The 25,261-nt window shown below is 26.4% G+C and overlaps 1 protein-coding gene across 2 annotated transcripts; it reads right to left on the bottom strand.

Moving 5' to 3' along the window:
- Positions 1–14,310: 14,310 nt before the first annotated feature.
- LOC112690560 (pre-mRNA-splicing regulator WTAP-like) lies at positions 14,311–18,583 on the bottom strand. Of its 2 annotated transcripts, none has more exons than XM_025564626.1 (6): positions 18,343–18,583; positions 17,970–18,139; positions 17,097–17,230; positions 15,107–15,288; positions 14,886–15,040; positions 14,311–14,791 (listed from the first exon to the last, which is right to left on the bottom strand). In XM_025564626.1, the coding sequence occupies exons 2-6, from the start codon at positions 18,112–18,114 to the stop codon at positions 14,358–14,360; spliced, it is 1,050 nt and encodes a 349-aa protein (XP_025420411.1). In that variant the 5' UTR covers positions 18,115–18,139; positions 18,343–18,583; the 3' UTR covers positions 14,311–14,357. The 2 variants fall into 2 exon arrangements, with proteins under 2 accessions (XP_025420411.1, XP_025420474.1); XM_025564689.1 differs by having other exon boundaries at positions 14,311–14,770.
- Between the last annotated feature and the right edge of the window lie 6,678 nt (positions 18,584–25,261).

The following is a 25,261-nucleotide window of genomic DNA, read 5'->3' as shown; positions in this document are numbered from 1 at the left end:
ACATTTTCACAATTAAAAAATCCCGGATTCATGTTTCCAGAAGAATCATTGTCCAAAATCGCATCCATGGCCAATGTCGATGTTATAGATATTCAACGTCAGTTGATAGAATTTGCTCGAAATTACGAGGCCATAGCAAATATAGATGCTAGTATTCTGTATCAAGATTGTAACGATGAATTTTTCGAAGAAGAAAATGAAAACCATACAGATATGGAAGATGATTTAAAATGTGCATTATCCGAAAAAAATCGTTGTAAATCGTGCATTTCATGTGCGTTCTTATATGTATACATATTAGTGACTCATACACCAAATTACAATGATTTATATACGGTATATATGGTTATATTAAGTTTAGCTTTTACTCAAGTAAATTGTGAAAGGAATTTTTCAATACTTAAAATTATAAAAACTAGACTTAGGTTAACTTTTTCTAACGACAAATTAGAAGCATTCATGTTTATGAACCATGAACGTGGCTTGATTGTACCTCATGATATTATAATTGATCGATTATGTGCCACTTCCACTGAAATGAAAAGGATGCTTATTGGGTAATTTTTATACTTGCAAGAATATTCAGTTATGTTTCAAATTTAGTGTAAATAAATATATTGTTATCAGAATTGTACTTGTATATTTTATTTTTATTTGTTGCAATTATTTATTTAAGAATAATCATTATACTGACAAAAATATTTATAGATATGCATTAAATATTTATTGTATGATGTAGTTCTTGTAAAGCTTGATTTGCTGTCTACATAGCAGATAGTTTGTATTCTGTTCGTCGGCTAGGCCGTGCTACAGTAAAATCACAAACATTTGTAGCCAGTCTTTTAATATTATCATATTTATGTAAGGTAATAACTAATAAATAATCAACAATTACTGTGATAACTTATAAGCAAACATCATAATTGAATAGTTATTCGATAAAAAAAAATTTGATTTTATTACGTTAAATTAATTTTCCGTAAAAAAAGGCCCGAAGTATTGAAATCACTGACTGGCCTGTCGAATACCCAGTCCGCCCCTGAATGTTCATTTACTACTCACACATTGACACAGCCAAAATGTTCATGTGATATAAAATGCCTAAATATTACTCCTTAAAACATGCTACGCTCCAGCGATGGCAACCGGATTCTGGGATCCTTGTACTAGAATCGATTTTTTTGTAAAAAAAAGTGGCCTTGAAAATGTAATTATTTTAACTAGCGACTCAAAAACGAATGCTTTGGTAGACTGGAAACGAGGTCTACTTTACAAGGTCACTTTTTATACGATATTTTTCGTGCTTCAAACGATTCCGGCATAGTATTTGGTTTTAAAGTACCAGGGCTTCATGACCGCTCGTATAGCAATGCTGTCGTCTACAGTAGCGTACGCTTATGATATGGCTGGTAGCTGTAATTAGTATGTATAGGTTTCTGGTGTATAAAACGTAATATTTTGATAATAACTTATTGATTTTCATTAATATTCACTATTTGTAAATAAAAAGTAAAAAAATATACTGTAAATTCTATTATTATATAATACTATATAATATATTTAATTTTAATATAATATTTAGTAGATACCAATAAAAAGTATACGTAAATTAGTTATAATAATTTATTAAATAATTTTTATATTATATATATATAGTAATAAATAAATAAATAAATATAATAATATATAATACTAATGCAGTGGCGCCGAGTCTTATAAATTTAAGTGGAGTGAAATCAAATTAATTATAAATCCATTTACCCACCTACTACAAATATTTAACTTAACTATTTCAATTATTATGCCAGTTTTTTAATGTTTGTATCTAGTAGTGGTAGGTATTATAATTTATGGGTAGACCCACCTATTACATTTTTATTAATAACTTAATATTAATATTATATTATATTAATATTATCCTGTCACTCCTTACGTCATTACTAAATAAAGGTCAATTGTAATTCCAGATATCATTGTAAGTACATCAAATTGTGTACCATTTCATTTCATATTCTTATCTAATTACCTAATTATCGATTTCATGCGACAATATTATTCCTAAGTTATTATTATAATTGTAATTAACTGCAATTTTTATAATTGTATTTTATGTTTACCTATTAGCCGAATAGCTAACAACCACATATCTTAATATTAAAATAAGAAACTTTCTATTGTAATGCTTATCTATATTATAATTAACTGTCTTCGATATTTTTATTTTCATCTTAATAATTGTTTATTTTTTTATCTTGTTATGTTTTTATATATTAACTGTGAAATTTAACATTATTTTAATTGTTGAACTGCTATAGTTTATACTAAAAGTTCTAATTAAATAAAAAAAAAAAAAAAAAAAATATTATACTTATTTATTTACCTTTGGGTACAAGCATTTCAATATTGTCATTTTCTAAAGATTCAACATTGACTTGAACACCACCGTTATCTGTTATGTTCTCGTTTAAAGATTCAACACTGACTTGAATGGTTTTTTCTGTTTGATTATAATCTTTAAACAAAAAAATATAAATGTACTGTGGTTTGTAAACACAATAAAAAAAATTAATGTTCATTAAAATTGAACAATCAATATAACTTTAAAAAAAAATATATTTAAGTAGTTAATTAAGTAATTTTAACTGCGTATATTAGTACAATCTCTATACGTTCAATGAATCATAAAATTAATATTTTAATTATTTACCTTTGGGTACAAGCATTTCAATATTGCCAATTTCTAAAGATTCAACACTGACTTGAACGGTTCTTTCTGTTTTATTATAATCTTTAAGCAAAAAATTAAAAAAATATCTAGGTATTATAATATATAAATACTAAATAATAAATATGTATATTTGAATTATTAGTTGATTTATTTACCATTGAATGTAATTTGTTTGGGAATAGGTACTGAGTTATCCAAGGTGTCTAAGTCATGCTTCTTTGTAATGTTTATACTTTTCATATTGAAGAATGATTTAATATTTAAACACTTTTGTTTTGACTTAACACTTTTACACGCTTGAGTATGACGCAACCAATTGGTAGAATTCGTTCCAAGTTGTTTTTTGCCACACACGCATACAAAATTTTGTGGCGAAGACATGGAGAAATAAAAGTTAGTTACTTAGTACTAAAAAGTTACTTACTAACGAGTAACGACTATTAACAAACTTCTATTTAAGGTCTAAAATCTAAATGTCTAATACTAAATACACGATTGCGCCTTGCTGTACTGCTGTAGTGATCGGTGCGGCGCGTGGCGATTTCACTCTGTAATCTCAATAACCGAGCTCGAACACCGTCTAGTTCTAAAAATAAAATGGTTTTTCATAGGGTACCTTCGGCGGACTACGGCGAATTCACAGATAACAATAAGAATATTTATACATATTTTGAGATAAAACTACAGAACTCCATCAAACTATAAAAATATACCCAGTAAACTGTAGTTTTTTTTTACATTTTTCCTTACAATTTACAGAATTATAAAATATAATATATTTATATCCATATTTTGTTGAATAAATTTGATAACGACTTGCTGATCGCTGACGTTTAGTGGTCTAACATTTTTTTATATATATTTACACTATTTACAATCTTGAATTATATGGTATGCATGCTTTTAAGTTATTATTCACTTAGTTAAGTTCATAAGCGCCAGAGAGAATCACGCCATCATCATATTCTGATATATAATAAAATTCTGATATAATTAACCAATAATCAGTGTAAATTGAAATGCACACCTACGGAACGCCGCATAACATCTTCGGTGCAATTGTAAAGCAAGCTCGAATGCGGTATCTAATATTTATTGGATATTTATTATTTTATTAGCGAATAGCGATAGCTATAGTGTTATAAAGAGTTTATTTTGTCTGTGTTTTATTGTTATAGGTAATATTATGTACTGTATAATAATAGCTTAAAGCGTAATACAATCAATAGATACAACTAACTTACTCTATAATTTTCACTCTCAGCACTTTATGACCTGACAAAGTGACACATGACTGACCCACCCACCTACCCACCAATACAAAGAAGTTGAGTAGTCACTCCACTTGACATATGTATATAAATAGTATACAATGTATATAAAATTGTATTAAAATAAAAAATATTACAAATATACAATATATTAATATTTGTAACCCGAAGTATAAATATTTTTTATCGATAAAATAAATTCGAAGTTCATCTGCTGCTCTCACGAAACTGGGGCACTGTAAAAGTGTAATTATGGGTATTGTGTAAAATCGCGCGAATAAAATTTATACTATGTAAAATATTTACAGCAATTTACGATTTGTTCTTGTCTGATTTTAGAGACGTACGGAACGCGGACAACTTCTCGCCGCTGTTTCGGACGCGGAATATTCCTATGCTCCTGGTAATCAATACCCCCAATATTTGGGTTTTTGAATTTTCTACAAAAGACTGAGTGAATATGAATGTCTCGGGAGTTCGGCCATAGATTAATTATAAAATATAAAATATTAAATTAAATATAAATATAAAAAATATACATAGACTCTTGGTATAGGCGATATGGAAACCAATTTATTTACTATAACGATGTCTCAAAATGTAGTGTAACGTCAATCGGTCATTTGTAAAATGTTAATGTTATTAAAACGTTTATTGATTAAGAAGTGGATTAAGAAGTTATATCAACTATAATGCATATTTAAAATGATTAAATGCTATATTAATTTTATAATATCTATTATTAATTGATTGATTGAGAATTAATACAATTAAACTAATATTTTGTTGATTTTATAACATTATTTTATTAAATTTACAATTTATATTATTAATTTAAATATACGTTTTATCATACTAATAAACCTGCTATTAAATCAACAATGCATTTTTGTTAAAATACACAATAGTAAATTGATTTTTGAAAATAAGATTTTATTATTTTCACAAATTATATTTGTTAATTAAACAAAACAAAAAAACATATTGAATTGAAATATTTCAACTCAACTGCAATGGGGACTCCTGTGATTTTGATCACTTATTATACTGTCCCACTTTATCAATCAACAGAACATATTATCTTTAATACATTTTTTCCTCCTTTGATCTCAATTGCTCATATGTCAATGCTCTTTCCTCCTATAATTTCATCATCATAAAAGCCATCCTTAATTATATCCTGCAGATTAGTCGAAAAATATAAAAGTACTAGCTGTACACCATTCCACTAATTTTTGTTAATTATTTTTATTATTTTTAACCTTTGTTATATATTATTTATTTTATGATTTGTCTTCTTCGTGTTCAAATTAATTGCCAAGGTATAATAATTAATGTTAAAATTGCATTAATAATGAAAAAATAAATAAATACAAATTTAAATATTTTATTTTTTAACACCAAAAAAACAATTTGATTAAATCACAATTCATATATCTGTTATCTAAATTAATACATATCTAACTGATAGACACTATATATTTAAGAAAACAAATAATTATTATTAATATACCTAATGATGTATAGAAAATATTATTAGGTAGATATACGTATTACAAAACTAGAATAATATTTATATAAACAGTATTCATCACATTATTAATCACATAATTAATACGTATTTAATTCAACAGATATTTGTTGAATTATAACATTCGATTTATCATATTTTGTTTTAATATTATAAAAAAAAAGTTTGAATAAATAGCCATACATCATTTGATTCAATAGGATATTCCACATTAAAAACGTGAAATATCTTGAAACACATATCATAAGATTATAAAGCACTAAAAATTTTATATTTTATGCTATCAAAATAAATTAAAATTTGTTTCGGATTAATTAATGATCCTATGACTAAGACACATCATTGAATAGGACCTTTGTTAGACATATTTTGAAGTGTTGCATCCATTTCCGCAGCAGTTGTTTAAGAAGAATAAAAGCGTTTTGAGAATCTTTTATACTGAATTTAATATATCCTTTTTTACCATTTGCATCATGTGTTACTTTTTTTGGATGTAGGAATAAAAATACTATGTAACGAATACAATACAATCAAATTCTTGGAATCTGAAAAATAAATTAAAGGAATGATTGTAATTTATGTTTATACATAATCCAGAGTAAAATATTATATGGTTTTTAAATGCTTACCAACTGATAAATCTTGAGAGTTATTTAATTGTTCCAATAATTTCTTACTCGCTCAGTCCTTCACCCTCTCATTTAAAATTTGTAATAATTTGCTAGATATTTTTTTCGAACTCTGTATAAAAATGTTTTTATTCTGGATACAAATTTTGGAAATCAATATCAACCTAACATTTTACCATCATTAGATTATTTATACATTGTTCAAGAAATAAAATATCTTTTTGTAAATATAATTCTCTAGATCAATTTTCAAAAACAAATTTTGTTTAATAGGTAAATTTTAGTTAAATATGTGTAACAATTGAAACACATTTTAAATAATATATGAAAAATAAAGAAGAATTAAAAAAAATTAAATATTAGTTTGTTATTAATTTAAATCAATTATTTTATATTAGTCACATATCTGTAGTAAACATAACCATTGAATTATTTGCATATTATCAAAATTATAGAAGAACTAAAATAAATTGTGTAGGTACCTAGTTTAAATTGTGTAATTTGTATTAATTAATAATGAAACATGATAAAATTAGGTTACAACATATTTTATTATATATAAATATATATACCTATATAAAATTATACATTATATTATATATATATATATATATATATATATATATATAAATTGCATTTTTAATCAATTAGGTATTCATTTTTTAATAATATTTTGAACTTAAAAGTTTATAACCCATTAGCTTAGTATAATGCTGCCATTTATCAAATATAGTTTTAGTATTGTTTCCATAAATAAAATATTGGCGAAAATTGACTGTTTTTATCCAAATGTCTTCCACTTCTGGCCAAGTTAATTCAGTATCTACTAAATATTTAGATAAATGTTCTGAATTAGGTTCAATTTCTATAAAATAAATAAGAACATTCAAGTAAATACATTTTATTAACTATTCATACTTAAATTAATTATTTTTACAATTAATCATAAGGCTTTTTCATTTTTAAAGAGTATTAACTTTAATAATTAATCATTAGTAGGTATCTAACAATGTCGAAAAAAAAATGTAGTTTAATAGGTATCATATATTATCCAATATAAGGCTAATTTTAATTAAATGTATTATTAAATAAATTATAAAAAAATTGTTGAACAATAAAAGCATTATTTTTCAGTCATAATATTATAACTCAACAATCTACAGATTTTGAACTGAAATTTAGGTATTTATTATTATTTGTCTGTTATTATTAAAATGTAATTTTTATTTACTAAAAAAAAAATTTTTAAATTAAATATATATTCACAAACTGTTGTGTTACCTTGTATATGTTTATTTGGGTCCATTATGCGGCCTACTTGTTTTTTCAATTTTTCTTTTTTTACAGTTTCTATAAGACCATTTGGTTTCATAGATCGCATTGTATTATAATATTTTATATATAATTTTCCTTTAGGACTATTAGTTATGGAATCTTTCACAAAATATAAATCCTACAAAAATACAGTTACATTTACATGGTATCAAATTACTACTTATTGAGATAAAATATGAAATACTAACTTTGATTTCAGTTGGAAAACTATCAACAATAGCATCAGCAATACAATTTGCTAATTTCAATGTCATAACACAATCCTTTTTTATGATACCGCTAATGATATTGCTAATGATATTTCAACTAAGATATTGCGACAACTTTCATTTAATATTTTATTTTTATTGTATCTAATAATCTAAAATTAATGATCCCTAAGTATTGCTTGTTAAGACACTTTGTAATTGAAATAAATTATTTTCTGATAAGCTTTTTAGGCTTTGTAAAGAGGAATCAGAATTATTAATAGTAACTTGAGGACTTAACGACTTGACATTAGTAAATGGCTCACTAGCAATAACTAGAGTTTCTTGGTATTTTTTTACTCTGTTTTCAAATTTGATTCTAATTCCCAATGGGAAGTCCGACAGCAAAATTTCTATATGTTTTTCGTTCATTAACCCTAAAGTTTCTAAATCAATTTGTTGATCTAAAAATAAAACTATGAGTTTCAAATTTAAATAAAAATTTTAATTAAATTACCTAAACATATTTGATCGACCATTTCAAGATTCCACTCTGTGAGAAGTTTTTTTTAAAATTTTTCTCAGGATCTTTACATGTTGATCTATACATTGAGGTGAATTGAGTAGAATTGCCATTAGTTGTATAAGAAATTTCAGAAACACTATTATCAATATTATCAACGGGTACATTTAACAATTCTGTACAAGAAAAATCTTCTTCATAATTTTATATATTATCAAATATAATATTCGTTTTGAAAAAAATCTTTAGAAAATAAGAAACATATAAGATATAAATTTAAAATTAAACTAATTTACAACGTAAATTACCAAAACCCATGGGTCAACCCGAGGCCTTGGTCTCTCCCACTATTCAAACGCCCTCGTTGGCTAATGGTGGGCCTAATACCACGGATACAATGATACAAAAAGTTCCGCAGTCTGCAAAGTATGGGCCTCAAACTTCTCTAAATTAATGTCATAACCACTTGTCATTATTTTTAAAATCATCCCAAATCGTTGTATAAGTTGTAAATCTAAATTTGTTATATCAACACGTATTTCTGCGTTTTTGAAAAATCGACGAGAAATTTTATCGTTATTAGTCGTTCCTCTGCCTATATTATGAAAAAACAAAATTTAATATTAAAAATTATAATCTAAAATTGAATGTACTCATAATAAATTATACCTTGTAACACTACATCTACAAGAAGACCAGTTTCTGTTCTAAATCGATCTTGTATATATTTTTTTCTTTTTGCATAAATTTTATTTTCAGCTGACCAAACCTGTTCACAAATAACACATTTGGAAATCATATGACGCATGTTTTTAATTTATACTAAATAGCCATTGCTCATTATAATCGATAGTTATCATACTAACCTGCCATTTTTTAACTCCAATCTGTATGAAATGTGTAATAGACACTTGAAAAATCGTATATACGCATGAAATGTTGACAGCCCAAAGTTGTTACACTTAGGTTGTAAACTTTAATTTTTTTGCTTGGGTAATATCATTCATATCTTTTGGAGAACACTTACAGATATAGCATTTTTCGCTTAGTGAACCGGCTATTGAATTCCAAACCTAAAATATATTTAAAAATCGTTTGTTGATTTTCGTGGGTTGCAGTACTGTGTCTATAATTCTAGACTTAACTAAAATGTAAGATAATTTATTTATTAAAAAATTGTAATAAAAGTTTGTGAAACTTATTTTTCCGTCTATCATAGTGAACATTAATATGCTCTGTATTTGAAATTCAATCTCATTTTTAAAAATTAGAGTTGAAATCAACAACTTTATTTCTTGTTCGACAGCATTTACTTCTTCTAATGTCGACTCAATAGTTTGTTTTTTAAAATCGAATTTTGATCGGATAATAATAATGAGTTGACGACGAACGAGGATTTTTCCATAAAACTATGGAAACATTGCTAGGATTGTCTATCTTTGTACATCTCAGCTGTAAAGGAACCAGTGAAAACATAAAAAACATCATTAAATGATATTTTTGTCATATTTAAAACATCAAAACGAAAACAGTCGTACCAATTTGCTGTAGGTTAGGTTAGGAATCTACGTCAAAATTATTTTATTTTTTTTAATTTGTACAGGTTTATCGTAAGTAGAATTAGTTTGAATATACAAGATGTCCATTGTTCCCAAAATGAATGCCGCCAATAGTATAATTTCGGCATAACATAACCATAACCGCCAACCGCCAATTAATTTATACTATTATATTATATGTATAAAAATATACCTACGTATTGTTTTACTTGCTTACTCTAATGAAACAAAAATACTTAATACCAAATAGAAATAATACATTTATATACATTTCCTATGTAGGTAATATATATGAATATTAAATAAATCAGGAAATTTTTAGATTATTATTATTATTATTATTATTATTTGTTTAGCAAATATTGGTATATTGACATATATATATTGTATATATTTTGATGAATAGTTCAAGTATTACTGCATTAGTATATTATAGTAAAATATAGTTTAGGACTATTCTCAATTATAATGCAGTAACTAGTATTATTTGTAATAGAAATAGTATAAATAATAAATACTCAAATTTAGACATTTTATCAAGATTTTTTTTTAACGAAGTAATTTATAATTTATGAACAATAATATTGGTAGATAATACATTCATTCAATTTGAGAAGCAGTAAATTGCCTTGTATACAATAAACTTTTGACTACATTTTTGCAACCAGTATCAAGTCGACGATTAATAATTTTACTGAAGTTGGAGGCAGTTAAAAGTTTCCTCCTAGTTTCAAACCACTTTATGTTTTTATAATGGTCAATAGCCTGTCGTTCAATTTCTTCGTGGTTTTTCACTAGACTTCTCATTTCATTTAGCACTTCTTTTTTTTGTCAGGAAAATTTTTTCTCATCAATATCCGGTTTGCTGGCGTCATTCCCGTATGAAATATATGTTCCATTTTTAAATAATTGTTTAGTTATTTCCGAAATCGTTTAGTTTTGAATCTTGATTAGTTTTGTCTTTCCTGTTTTATTTTCTCAAAATTTTCAGAGCATTCACATTACTTTTTTTATACTATGTTTTATGTAACGAATATATTGGGATTTATTGTTTTTACTTATGGTAACTAACATGCACCTTGTAGAATATGAATTTTTTAAAGCATAATTAATTCGTTTGCCTCCTATAAATTTCGGAATAATTGAATTAAATGACTCAACTATGTTACTTTCAACGTCCTGTAATAAGTTTGAGCAGTGTCTTGCTAAGCTCCTTAAAATCGTATTCATTGTCTCATAAAATTCATAATCCTGGAATATTATTTTCCTAATAGATACAATTCGCATCAATTCATTTTTTTTTATCACAAAAATAATCAGCACATGTGACATGATTACCAATGGCATGATGAATAGTATTCAAAATATCACTTCTTGAATCACCGACTGAATGCCCGTTCGATTTTCTATAACTAATTGCACAGACAATACCTTTTCCAAGGCCGTATTTAGGGAGGAGCTACAGAGTGCTGTTGCCTCGGGTGGCTGAATATGCGAGGGCGGCTAATTTTTTATATTTTCAATATTTTATGTTCTAATATTTTTGAAGTGAAACTTTACAAAATAGAAAGTATATCTCAAAAAAATATACATATATCGCCAATCACGGCGTCACGATATACACACATACTCGGTAATAGTCGAGTACTGTCGATATATCCAAAGATTTACAAACAATCTATCTTTGTGTTGACATTGCACTTAGAATGTTTTTGTGTACATCAGCAACGAATTGTTCTTCAGAAAGATCTTTTTCAACCGCAGAAATTTGTATTTGGTACAATGAAGCGTTTTTTATTGTTGCTCCCTGGTGTCAAATTCCTAAATACGGCCCTAACCTATTTATTATTACTTAGTAATTTTCTATGCTCTAATTTACCAGCTGATCTTTTTGTTGAAATATCCTTTAATTTATTACATAAGTTCCTAAGCAAGTGCTTTCTGCATTCAATTTTTTCCACCGTTAGATTTTTTGATCCACACTACTGTCATCGTCTGCTATTAGTTTATGATACCGTAACCCGTACATTTCTTCTTTTTTTTTAAATCCTTCAACTATTATGAAAACTTCTAATTCCCAATGAGCTACTAGTCACTGGACAATTTCTTGAGCATTTTCGAAGAGAAGGTTTATTGTTACATACACAAGTCGAACAGTATTTATTTTTAATCCCATCATACAATACTTTTTTAGTTCTGTAACCTATTATGACAGCCTAAAATAAAATTTTTTGTATATTGTATTATTTTGTCAAAAATTATATATAAATAGGTATACCTAGTATGTTACTATTATATACAACATTATTATGATTATGTGAAATCGGGGAAATGATAGGTATATAGATTTTTACCTACGAGTAAACTTATTAATTTATTAATTTATTTCAATATTAATCGAAACTATAAAAATATAATTTTTTTCTACATTAGAATAGTAATTAATAAGGCCCAGAACTTGATGCATTTGCATATTTTTATTTGATACTTGTATTCGAGGGCTCATTTTTATAGAAATTTGATTTGTTCCACACAGAATACAATGGTTATTTAGCATATTTTCAATTTTTTAGTAATTCTCCATTGTAACATCATTTTTTAGCAATTTTAATGCATTTAATATATTTTTTACTTTTGTTTTACATTATTTTTATAAAACTAAACATCAAAAAAAAAATAACATATTATGTAGTATAGTACATAAAATTTTAAAATCTGTCTCTAATTTAACTGGTGACAAAGTATATTTTTAACAACAGATAAAATTTTAACTGTAGTTAAACAAGTTTATCTTCGTGTAAATATTTGGTGCAATCGGGCATGAGCATTTTATTTAACATCAGTTATAGTATTAAACAATTTTAATTAATTTAAATCTATCTTATATTTTATAAACTAAATAATATTTTGGCCACAATGTATGCGTATATATATATATATATATATTACGTTGTCAGTGTTTTCACTATAAAACAACTCAAATATTAGCTATTATAATATAATGACATACAATATAATGTTGACATTTTATAATATACTCATATTATAGATATATTACCTATATTTAACAGCCCTAAATGCTTTGAAAATTGAAATGTCTGACAACATATATAATTTCGCCCTCCACGGCCAGTTTTTATATGAGCTTCGTGCATAATTTCGTAATCGTATTGTTCTTCGTTCTTTACATAATAAATAATTTCAGTTCCAACTACTTTTAAGGGGACGATTAGTTTATGATTATCTATAATATCCACAACGTCAAACTGATTTAATCGCCTGTAATCACTTCGTTGTTTATTTTTTTTTTTAGTTTAGCATTTATAAATTCAATTATATATTTATTATATTTTTCAATGCTTAAATAAAAACAATTATCTTCCCTCTTTTTTTAATAAAAGTGCATTAAGCTTTTCATAAAAAATCTTTCATATTTTTATCCATTATTAATTTGAATTCGAATATAATATTATAAACTGTTATTAAACTGTTGTGCTTGGTTTAGAATACGTGACAATACTGAGGAAGGTTTATATTATATAATCTAGCAAAGGATTGACTACCGGATTTTCTCATGCGATAACATTACTGATGTCCTAACGTCTTGAATGCATATTTTAACTGGACGATAACGTCAAATTTAATCAAAAATTTTATCGATCCTACAAAATAATACAAAAATACCTTTTATATACATCGTGTTTCAAGCGTGGACAACATTTACCAAACACTGATTGTAAATGTCAACAATCACCATTGTATGAATGCGTTAAGACCATTTTGTCAACATTTACTACGATTTTTGGTAAATGTGAACATACACCGATGACTGTAACAATAGTCTACTGCGGTCATACACCTTAACATACATATATATATAAAGTATTTTTTCCATGAAATCAATAGGAATATTTTCAGTTACTGGAGATACTAGACAGGAAAAGTGTTAAGTGACTTACACAAAATATTTAAAATTCACATATATTTAAATGTTTTAAATCAAGATAAGAATACAATTAAAAAGTAAATAATATTCAATATCATCCTGAAAAATATTGTTGAATATTTTTTTTTTTTTTTTAGTACCCCATCCTGTACTAAGTGATTTATTTTATTTAAAACCAATAATTTTAATGATTAAAAGATTTCAAATAAATTTTAATATAGTTTACAATAATATAATATAGTACATTTTCAATTTATTTTCTGATATTTGTTCATAACTCTTTATTATTTAATTGTTCAGATATTTTTAAAAACTTTATTTAAATTAGTTAAAATATTTATAAAAGATTATTAAAAATTAATATTTAAACATATTTTTTTCATATTAAAATTAAGATTAAAGCAAATACAAAATTTACACTAAATTTTGTTTATATATATATATATATATATATATATATATATAAAATAAAAAAATACATAAGTAAAAAACCAATAATTCAATATAAATATTCAATCACACAATTATCATTTATCAAAATCAATAATATAAAACATATTAAAAAAAAATCTTAATAAATCAAATAATTAGTTAGTCCTTTGAATATTAAAATTAAAGAAATGTTAATAATTTTGGTCTTCTCACTTTTAATCACCAAGTTTCTCATCCTTTTCATGAGTTGTTTTTTTCTTTTTATAGTGATGGCTTTTATGTTTTCTTTTTTTCAATTTACGCTTTATTCCGCTTTGATCAGTGCCTTCAGCTAGTTGAAAACTTTTATTTTCATTTAAATAGTTATAATGTTTTAAATTCTTATCCATATAGTCAGATACACTTTTAGACTTTGATGTTACCAATAGTGCGGAGGTTTCAGTTATAGAGTTGTCAGATATAGAGTTTTTATTTATAATAGTGCCAACAACATACTTTTTTACATCATCAACACTTCTTGAGTTAATTTCTCCGCTTACTGTATTATCAGGAGATATTTTACATCCTTCCAAACTTGTCTGCAAATTGAGTATTGTATTTTGTGTAACATCTGCACTTGTATCTAAATCTAGCAAAAAACCATCCAATTCTGGTAAAAATAAATAATAATAAAATTGAAAATTTAAATGCAAATTTTTTTTTAATATAAGTACAAAAGAATATAATATTTTCTAAGTTTATACCTCTCTGCGATTCTTTAAAATCTTTATTCAAATTTTTCTGTAAAGCAAGTTCACATTCGATTTTAGCTATATGTCCGCTTGTAATTTCTTTATTAAGTTCTACATTCTCTTCATGCAGTTTATGACATCTAGTTACCAAACTTTTCCCAATATTACTGTCAAAATAAAAATTGTATTTTATAAATTATTATCAAATCTAACAATATTATGTACTAACTCACCTATTTGGTGTAAAATTTGAGGCATTTAGTTCCTTTTGAGTTTCTTCTAATTTAGTTTTGGCAATTATTAATTCTTCTCTTAACTTTTTAATCAAAATATTTGTGGATGGATCTTGCAATGAATTTTTTAATGAGAGTTCTGAATTACTTTTAATAGAATCACGAATGGCTAAAATTTGCGCCTAATAAAAAAACTAAATTTTAGTTATTTATTTTAATATATAAATAAACATATACTTTGTATACAGAAATAAATAAATGCTTAACCTGGAGTATTATTATATTAGTAATATAACATAAGTAATATTACTCCAGGCTAAGCATTTATTTATTTATTTATTTATTTATATCTATAAACTGTTGGTTTATTTATTTGTATGTTAACTTAGAAGTATAAATCATATAAATTTTTTTTTAATTTTAATTAATTTTTTTATTATTAATAATTTTAAATTCAAGGTAATTTTTTTTTTTTTTTAAATATTATTAATATAAAATATTCTACAATTAATACACATATGGCACAATAGGAATAAATGAGTGACAGATAAGCGAACAATAGTATTAGTAATTAATCATGAACAATTACAAAGTAAGAATTAAATTTCAATATCATAATATACATTTTAAGCAAGTTAAATAATTATTGTTATGATAAAGTGAATTTATCGAATCCCAAAATGTATAATTTATTTTAACAGTCTACTTTTAGGTTAGTTAATAGTAAAATAAAATATATATATATCTGCTGTGATGTTCGATCAAATTTGTTTGAAATTTTTTTGTTTTATTTACATTAGTAGTTATGAATACACCAATAACTTAATAATCTCTTATATGTTTTAATAAACCATTATTTAATTTTTTTTGTTCAATTACATATTCATGTTAATATATTGTTAAATATTTTATTTAATATTAATAAATTCATTGAAAATATATAAAAGTTAATCGTGGGAAAAATAAATTATAAAATTAAAAATTGTATGCGATTGCCTTTGAAAATTATATAAAATACAATAAACTTCTTATTAAGTGATTAATGAATGTTGGTAAAAATTATAATAATATAACAACATGAATGTCAAATTATATGATAAATACTTTTCAAACTATTGAAATACGAACCAAGGAAAATATCAATATCAATATTAAAATTTTAAACCTTAATAAATGATGAATACAAAATTAAAATACAAAAATTATCTCAAATTTAACTTATCAATAAATAAAAAAAATAATAAATTTTTTTATTTATTTCAATTATTTGAAATAAACTATCATATTTATATAGATTGTTATTATTTTTTTTTGTAAAATATGCAAAATATAAATGAAAGGTGTAATTACCAGATATCATTACTTTTATAGAAATTCATGTTTATAAATTTTTTGATAATATAAAATATTATATACATTTAGGTCAAATTTTTACTATACAAGTTAATAACATAGAAATAGAGGTTTTTGGTATTTATAATTTAGTGCAATAATAAGGTATCCCTGGAGACTTTAAGCGCAATACATTTTTAAAATTAAGAAAAAGTTCTACTTTTTTATATGTTTTTTATTTTTGATATAACTATTGTACATAGATAAAATATTTGAAGATTTGTATAGTTTTCAATAGTTATTTTTACATTTTCAACATTAAATGTTGGAAAAAAATTATTTTTTCATTTTGGCAAAATAAACAGGTACCTCCATATTTTTTTTTTTTATAAAACAAATTCAAATCATGAGATGATTAAAAAGTTAAAAATATATGTGAAGAATTGAAATATATATTTTAACTATTTATGCCTCATAAGAAAGTTCATACTTCAGTATTTCATATAAAAAAATATTAAAATATGGAGTTACTCAATAATCACACCTCAATAATTTCTATTAAACATTAAACATTTTGAAATAATAGAACTAAAAATATAATTAAAAATAGTTTGTATTTTAGTTAAAGAATTATAGTTATATGTGTTTAAATACTTACAGCATATTTTTTTGATTCTTTTTTTTTAGCAGCTAGTTTCATTTGTAAATATTTCTCTCTCGCCTTAAATTTTTTAATTTGTCTTTTTTCACGTTCATTGTCACAAATCAAGTTACAGTTATTACATATTTTTACTGAAAAAATTGTACATTTTAAAATAATCAAATCTGATAACGATTAACTATAAGCTTCAAATCTCTACACTATTTATGACAAACCAACATATTTTAAGAACTTACGAGAGTAATATCAACACCCAAAAAAAAGCATAAGTTTCAATCTACCATTCACTGGTAGTGAATACCCACAGAAAGTGCTGTATTTCCCAGTAAACACTTTAAGCTAGTGCTTAGGGCAGCAATTTCTCAAGTACAACAAATAACTTTTTATATTACATTTTTATTATATGTATCTAAAACTATAATAAATGCAACTAATTATAAAATGTTTTATTATATTACAGCCGATGGATACTAACTATTTAATTTTGAATATAATATAAAAATGAACTGTTTAAGCATTTTTTACTACTATGTTTTTTATCATGATATTTTATATCTTATGTTAATAATAAATTTTTTCATATGAATGTATGGATACATTTTTATAACAGCTGTATATTTTTATTTTACATCATTAAAATTTTAAGTAATAAAGGAAATAATTATAATCACATGCTTGAATAACTTTCAATAGACTAGAAAAAAATAATAAAAGGCGACAATTTGTTTAGTACTTAAAGCGGCATAATGATTAAATCTGGCATTTCCCACAGAGTCAAAAGAAAAATACTCAATTGTAGTCTTAGCATTAAAATAATTGTAAGTAAGCATATTTGTAAGCATTTCGCAAATCGCAATAAGAAAATAGTACCTTTGTTCGCCTTTGCTTCTAAAAAACGAATGCGCGCTACGGCGTCTTTATATAATTTGATAAGATGCTGTCGTGGAAATTGTACCAAGTTCTCTTCGTCAATGACGTCTATTCGCGCAGAACCTGATCGATGTTGGTCGTCCATCTTTTCAAAACCACGCGCAATATTACTATAATATAATTAATATAATATTTCAATCGGTAATCGGAGAAACGCTCGAAGCGAAAAGAGTAGATTTCGATCAAACTACGACTTCCGTCAACAAACGGACGCACGTTAGAACTTGACGAACTGAAGATTCGTTAACAAGATAAACCGTACAAATGGAGTGCACACACGGTAACCGTTACGATAAATACTATAAACTATTACTTGGTCGAATCCGAATTGAGGTTCTTCTGCCCTCGTGGTCGGGGTGTACCGGTTTGGTCGGTCCGCGGTACCGGAGGAGGAAGAACGGAAACCACCAGCGTTGAGTCTGGGACGTGCTGGACACTGCACACGGATGGTGTTTACTGTTTGCGGTATTCGTAAGTACGTTTAGATTTCTCGTTTCGCGGAGTACTACTGAACCACGATGAAACGCGACCGAGCAAACAACGAGGTTACGTCGAACAAGCCACGAGCAGTTATCAAAAATGCAATCGATTATCACAGTGTCGCGTTGCGCGTGCCTACAAGTGTACCACACGACTAACTCGTCCGCGCGACAACAGTTCACCGAGTTCCCGCGTCGGTTTGCCATCTGTTCCCGCCAAGCCCGCCATCGACGTTACGTTATCACGTTCGCTTCTCGCGAACACGACGGCAACCACGAAATCGTATTTATTTCGCTTGCCTCCGTTACGCTTATCGATTCGTGTTTCGTAATGTCGCTTCTGACTCGCATCAAACACCAAATTCAAAACTATGCACTGCTGATCAGTGCCGGATCTGCGATGGGGCGGGAGGTGGATATGCTTACCCCCCAGTCGCTGTTGGAATAAGGGCTCTTTTGAGTTTATGAAAAATATAAAAAGTTATAAACATAGCCCGTACTACGTACGGGCAGGTACTGCGTTTCTATTACAGCCTCGGGTGTCAGATTTCCTGAATCCGGTACTGCTGTGCTGAGAACCCTTAGATCTGTTCAGATCAACAAACATATTTAACGTTTACGATAGTGGCGTAGGCATACGAACTTTTTTATTGTACTCCTACATTATTTTCTAAAAATTGAATGTGGCGATAACGTGTTTTTTTTACCGTTTTCGCTATCGGTAGTCATTTTTTATTTAGCTACAAATTGTAGAAGTAGAAATTGTACAAGTAAAAAATGAACTTTTAAATTTGACTTCTACGGCTTTTGTTCGTTGTTTAGTTTTATATCGACTTCCGCGCATAGGCGCAGCCTTTTAGCACATTTTCATCTCAATAATCACCACCGACCGAAACGACATAAGCGTGCGCAGGGGGTATGCAGGGTATGCAACTGTATACTCTAAACATGGAGCCTTCTTTCTAAAATTACAAAAAATAAATTAAAATTATGACATCTTATGTATATTATGTGATTTTTAACATATTTTTATATTTAGTCCCAGAGAGTTTAGTTTTGAAATACAAATCATATGCTATAATAACGATTTAATGTGTTAATTAAATTAAGAAGTACAATAATTCAAGCGAGATTAAATAGCTATCAACTACAGAACAAGAAATGGCTTTAAATTAAAATCCCGAAAACATTATTGGTGATATTATTAACTCAACTGTACGCAGAATCGTTTTATGATTAATTTTGATTATTTATCAAATTTATTTTGTTTTTCATTGAAGTATATAATTACGTTTTTATTTATTTACTCTATTTAAACGTATTTCTCAAACCATTTCAAGTGTTATGTATTTAATTTTATTTTTTTTCATAATTTATTTTAAATTTTAATTATGAAGACAGTTATAACGATTGAGATATTGCTATTCAGTCACTTTTTTCGGGAAAAAAAATTTTAAATCAAATAGTTATTAAGACCAGCATTTCGAACAATTAAATTAACTTTCAGTTTTTTTTTTTAGACAGTAGCAGCCTTTTGCATACCCTGAAAAAGAGGTCTGTGCACGCCTATGGGGACCGACGTATCATTCTAGTACTGATGCATATGCATAGGCGTAATTAGGGAAGCGAAATAGGGTTTTTAGCACCCCTGAGTTTAAATGTAGCACTCATGTTTTTTTTTCTGATCTATATAATCTATAGTAATTACAGTTAAATACCATTTTATTTTATTTTCAGTAATTTCAGCACCCCAATATTTGGGCTCTAGTTATGCCCGTGCGCATATGTACACAAGGGCGCCCATATGGGGGGAAGAGAGGAACATGTACCCCCTGGAAAATATCAACAATTTTGGAAAATTGTTCACTATGATCAGAAAATATTTACTTAAATAGAATTTAAAAATGTAATTAAATATATGAAAATCTATAATTTGTTAATGAAAAATCTATTTATTTAGTTTGGAAAATCAGGTTATCAGCTATAAATAACAATACCCTTTCTCGTTTCTATTCAATGGATAATTATCAATTCTTAAAATATTGTGTAGTTTCAGAAATACGGTATGTATATGTGTGTTGTGTATACACGACCATAATATTTATATAATATTTGTAAATTGATATTTTAATAAATATAACTAACGTTTTAAGTGTCCAATTTATATTATTAATTAAATACAAATTTCAATAAAATACTTTTATGGTAAATTGGTTAAATGATTATTATTTTATAGTCTTCCAGTTTGATAAATATAATGTAAAAGTATAATGCAAAATTGTAAGCCCCTTCCTATATTGTGGGTCATTCCTATTTATGAATAGATTGATAAATTAAAATTTTGTCCCTCAGTTGAAAATTTTCCTTTGGGTGCCCTTGTATGTGCAAGATTCGAAATCCATTGTTCATATCCAGTAAATGATACGAGTAGCGGTATGAATGTGACATGTTACGTCAACCGTGCAAAAGGTGAAGGTGCAACACATACGCTCATGGAACGTAGAACGTAGGACGGTCGATGCAGTGGAGAAATCGGTTGGGCGTGACCGGTTCGCCGCCGACAGAAACTGGGGCTCTATTCTTGAACGTAGTGGAATATTGTTCGTGAATACGAATCGTTCAATCGTCAACCATTCTACTACCGTCGTAAAATCGTATCTACCGAACGCTGACAGAACCGCGGTCAGTAGAACGGTTCGTGCGCGAACGTTGTTTTCTATTATACGAGCGACAACATCGCAATGTCGTCGTTCCATTGATTTGCGCGCGTATTCGGACCACGCTCGATATGCAGTTAAATAGGAATGAGAAATCTTTACGATTCATGGAACACAGAATTTACAGAAAAAAAGCATATTTAGCTAGGGAGCTAGGAAATATTCAATACGTTAAAGAATATTTTATAAACATTTTGAGTTTTACTTTTGTAAATATTTTTTTCGAAGAAAATAATTTATCATTATATTATCTTAATTACCTTAATTTATCTGCACATTTATGCTCGTATTACGTACTTCAGCATTTTGATAATAATGATCAACAAATACAATATAAATAATGTGAGTTGTTCTTATATTCTTCTAGATTGTTATAAAAATTAACCACTAGATATTAGGGGTAATCCACGAATGGTTAAAATTGGCATTAAAACCATTTTTTTTTTTTTTTAAAGTTATTGTATATCAAATTAATAATAAAATTTAATAAATGATAAATAAATCAAGTAATTACAAATACATTTTTTTTTTATAGTTGAAAGTTTGTATTTTTAAGGACAAAAAACATAAATTTGGTATTTTTAAAGAATATTTAGAGAATTTATTACGTTTTATAAACAACATATAAACATCATATTTTAAGAATTTAAAGTGCGATTCCTTAGAGTGCGTCTATAGACGCGCGACCGATGCGGCTGACGCAGCATAACTCTAATTTTAACTGCTTTTTCTATCTTTAAGGGGGCTGGAGCGTAGCATAGTTAACAATAGGTACTTAGATTAATAATTATTTTTATACTTTCATACATTCAAAATAACTTTTTTGGGAGAGAAATTTAATAAATATTAAATAAATATAATTCAGCCATTGTATAATTATACTATTTTTCAATAATAACTAATTAATATAATACTTGTTAACAAAACGGATAATGATTTAGGTACATGTATTACTAGGATATTATTTAAATAAACAGTTAAAATACAAATTTCTTATTACTATTAAGTATAGGCAAAAGCCTTTTTTATAATAATAATAATAATAATAATAGGAAAATAATTTTTAAGTAAAAATGAGTTTCATTTAATATCTAAAATGATGAATGTAGTTTTTTTTTTGCGTTTTTTACTTATAAATTAATCTTGGCTATCTCCCAATATGTGGTCTACCAAAATGGATGTGGTCTACCATAATAATATTAAAAGTATAAATAAAAAAAAATTAAATTTATTAAGGATCCACAAAGCATAATTTCATATCTCTAAGGAAAGCATCAAAAATATTATCAGTTTTATTTAATTCTCAACACCAATACTCTACTAAGTACCTCTCTAAGAGGTCTTCATTAGTACCTCACATTTTTTTTAACGATTTTGAGTAAATAATAGTTAATAATAGTAATAGTTAATAGTAAAAGTAAATAATAATGACTGGAGATTCCCAGCTATAAGTAGAACACATAACATTGGTAGACCGCATACTATATTCATATTTATATTTACGTAGCATACAAAACGAGGTAGAGTGAATGGTAGAAAATGAGGTAAACCGCATATTGAGAGATAGCCTTAATTTTATTACTTTTTTTTTTTTTTTTTTGTATTTGATTTTCAATTAATCTAATAGTTTTATACACAGCTTAGGTATTATAGGCACAAATTAATTGAATTTATTTTTGATAAATTCAACAAAGTTATATCTAAGAACGATGGAAAAATATCAATGGGCCCAATATACCTGTGAGGGCTCGCAATCATACCAACCCAGGAGGCGTTTGCCCTCTGGCCCTTCGACCCAGTCCACCCCTGAATTACTTGAAAAATATTATAATTTCGTTTGTGCATAATGTGCAGAAATATATGATTAAATTGAACAATAAATTAACTCATTTATCAAAAAAATGTCACTTATCACACTTGTGCGTTACGCCATCGAAATATGCAATAGATCAAAGTCTTTGTTGTAAACTTATGTTATTAAAATCTGATGGGTTAAAATGTAAGCCGCATACACGCCTGTTATATTTTTAATTAGTTAAAAGCAAATCAGCCAATTTAATATTCCTTATAAGAATAAAAAAAACAATTAATATTAGTATCTAATTTCATAAACAATATTTTAAAAAAAATAAATTGATAAAATACATATAAACATTTAAAAAAAAAAAACACTATTAATTTTTTATCCTGATTTACGGTCGTCTCTATTCGGCATTCGTTATCTAAAATCTAAATTTCGAAATAAACAATAACACGTACCTATTTTATTAAAAATATTTTAAAAATGACCGATTGACTTTACACTACATTTTGAGACATCGTTATAGTAAATAAATTGGTTTCCATATCGCCTATACCAAGAGTCTATGTATATTTTTTATATTTATATTTAATTTAATATTTTATATTTTATAATTAATCTATGGCCGAACTCCCGAGACATTCATATTCACTCAGTCTTTTGTAGAAAATTCAAAAACCCAAATATTGGGGGTATTGATTACCAGGAGCATAGGAATATTCCGCGTCCGAAACAGCGGCGAGAAGTTGTCCGCGTTCCGTACGTCTCTAAAATCAGACAAGAACAAAACGTAAAGTGCTGTAAATATTTTACATAGTATAAATTTTATTCGCACGATTTTACACAATACCCATAATTACACTTTTACAGTGCCCCAGTTTCGTGAGAGCAGCAGATGAACGTTGAATTTATTTTATCGATAAAAAATACTTACACTTCGGGTTACAAATATTAATATATTGTATATTTGTAATATTTTTCATTTTAATACAGTTTTATATACATTGGTATTATATATTATTATATTTACTTATTTATTTATTTATTACTATATATATAATATATAAATTATTTAATAAATTAATTAATAAATTATTATAACTAATTTACGTATACTTTTTATTGGTATCTACTAAATATTATATTAAAATTAAATATATTATATAGTATTATATAATAATAGAATTTATAGTATATTTTTTACTTTTTATTTACAAATAGTGAATATTAATGAAAATCAATAAGTTATTATCAAAATATTACGTTTTATACACCAGAAACCTATACATACTAATTACAGCTACCAGCCATATCATAAGCGTACGCTACTGTAGACGACAGCATTGCTATACGAGCGGTCATAAAGCCCTGGTACTTCAAAACCAAATACTATGGCGGAATCGTTTGAAGCACGAAAAATATCGTATAAAAAGTGACCTTGTAAAGTAGACCTCGTTTCCAGTCTACCAAAGCATTCGTTTTTGAGTCGCTAGTTAAAATAATTACATTTTCAAGGCCACTTTTTTTACAAAAAAATCGATTCTAGTACAAGGATCCCAGAATCCGGTTGCCATCGCTTGAGCGTAGCATGTTTTAAGGAGTAATATTTAGGCATTTTATATCACATGAACATTAGTGTATGTAATCCGTTATCGCGTTTATTATGCCACCGTACATCGAATTCCCGGAACTACAATAATAATCAAAATGAACATTTTATCTTTACATTATATTAATTTGCACAACTTCACGTTTTAATGATCCAATACTATTATAATATAGGCAGTAGTTTGGACAATCTAGTACTATAAGACATAAATAATACTGTGGGAGCGCATATAAATCTGGACCGTATATATATGGAATTTAAAATCTGGATTGTAGAAATATGGACTTTATTTATTTGGAGTGTATAATCGGATGTACAAATCTGGATTTTATATATACATATATATTATTATTTTATTACCTCCCTAACCATTTAAGTCTGCTGAGAGCTGGTCGTTTTTCCGCAAATTCGAACCAAAGAGCGGAAGAAAAATTCATCCGGTAACTAAATCCTGATTTTAATTTTGAAAACACATTTGAATTCTTTATTCTCTAGTCTATGTTTTGTAGGAAATAATTGTTTTCATTTATTTGTTTTTTATAAGCATACAGTAAAAGAAAATTAAAAAAAAAATGTATTTGGTACTATGATAAATAAGCGATACAATATTTATGTTATAGCTAGAA

Source organism: Sipha flava, unplaced genomic scaffold (assembly GCF_003268045.1).
Source record: "Sipha flava isolate LNK unplaced genomic scaffold, YSA_version1 0_pilon_pilon, whole genome shotgun sequence".
Lineage (NCBI taxonomy): Eukaryota > Metazoa > Arthropoda > Insecta > Hemiptera > Aphididae > Sipha > Sipha flava.
Note: the sequence above shows the minus strand (reverse complement) of the source record. Positions and strands in the feature narration are given on the sequence as shown.

Coding starts and splice junctions, on each gene's coding strand:
- LOC112690560 (XM_025564626.1), bottom strand. CDS start 18,114: ATGGACGACCAACATCGATCAGGTTCTGCGCGAATAGACGTCATTGAC. Junction 15,041..15,106: donor TCAAATTTTACACCAAATAG/GTGAGTTAGTAC, acceptor TTATTTTGACAG/TAATATTGGGAAAAGTTTGG. Junction 14,792..14,885: donor TTTTAAAGAATCGCAGAGAG/GTATAAACTTAG, acceptor TATTTTTACCAG/AATTGGATGGTTTTTTGCTA.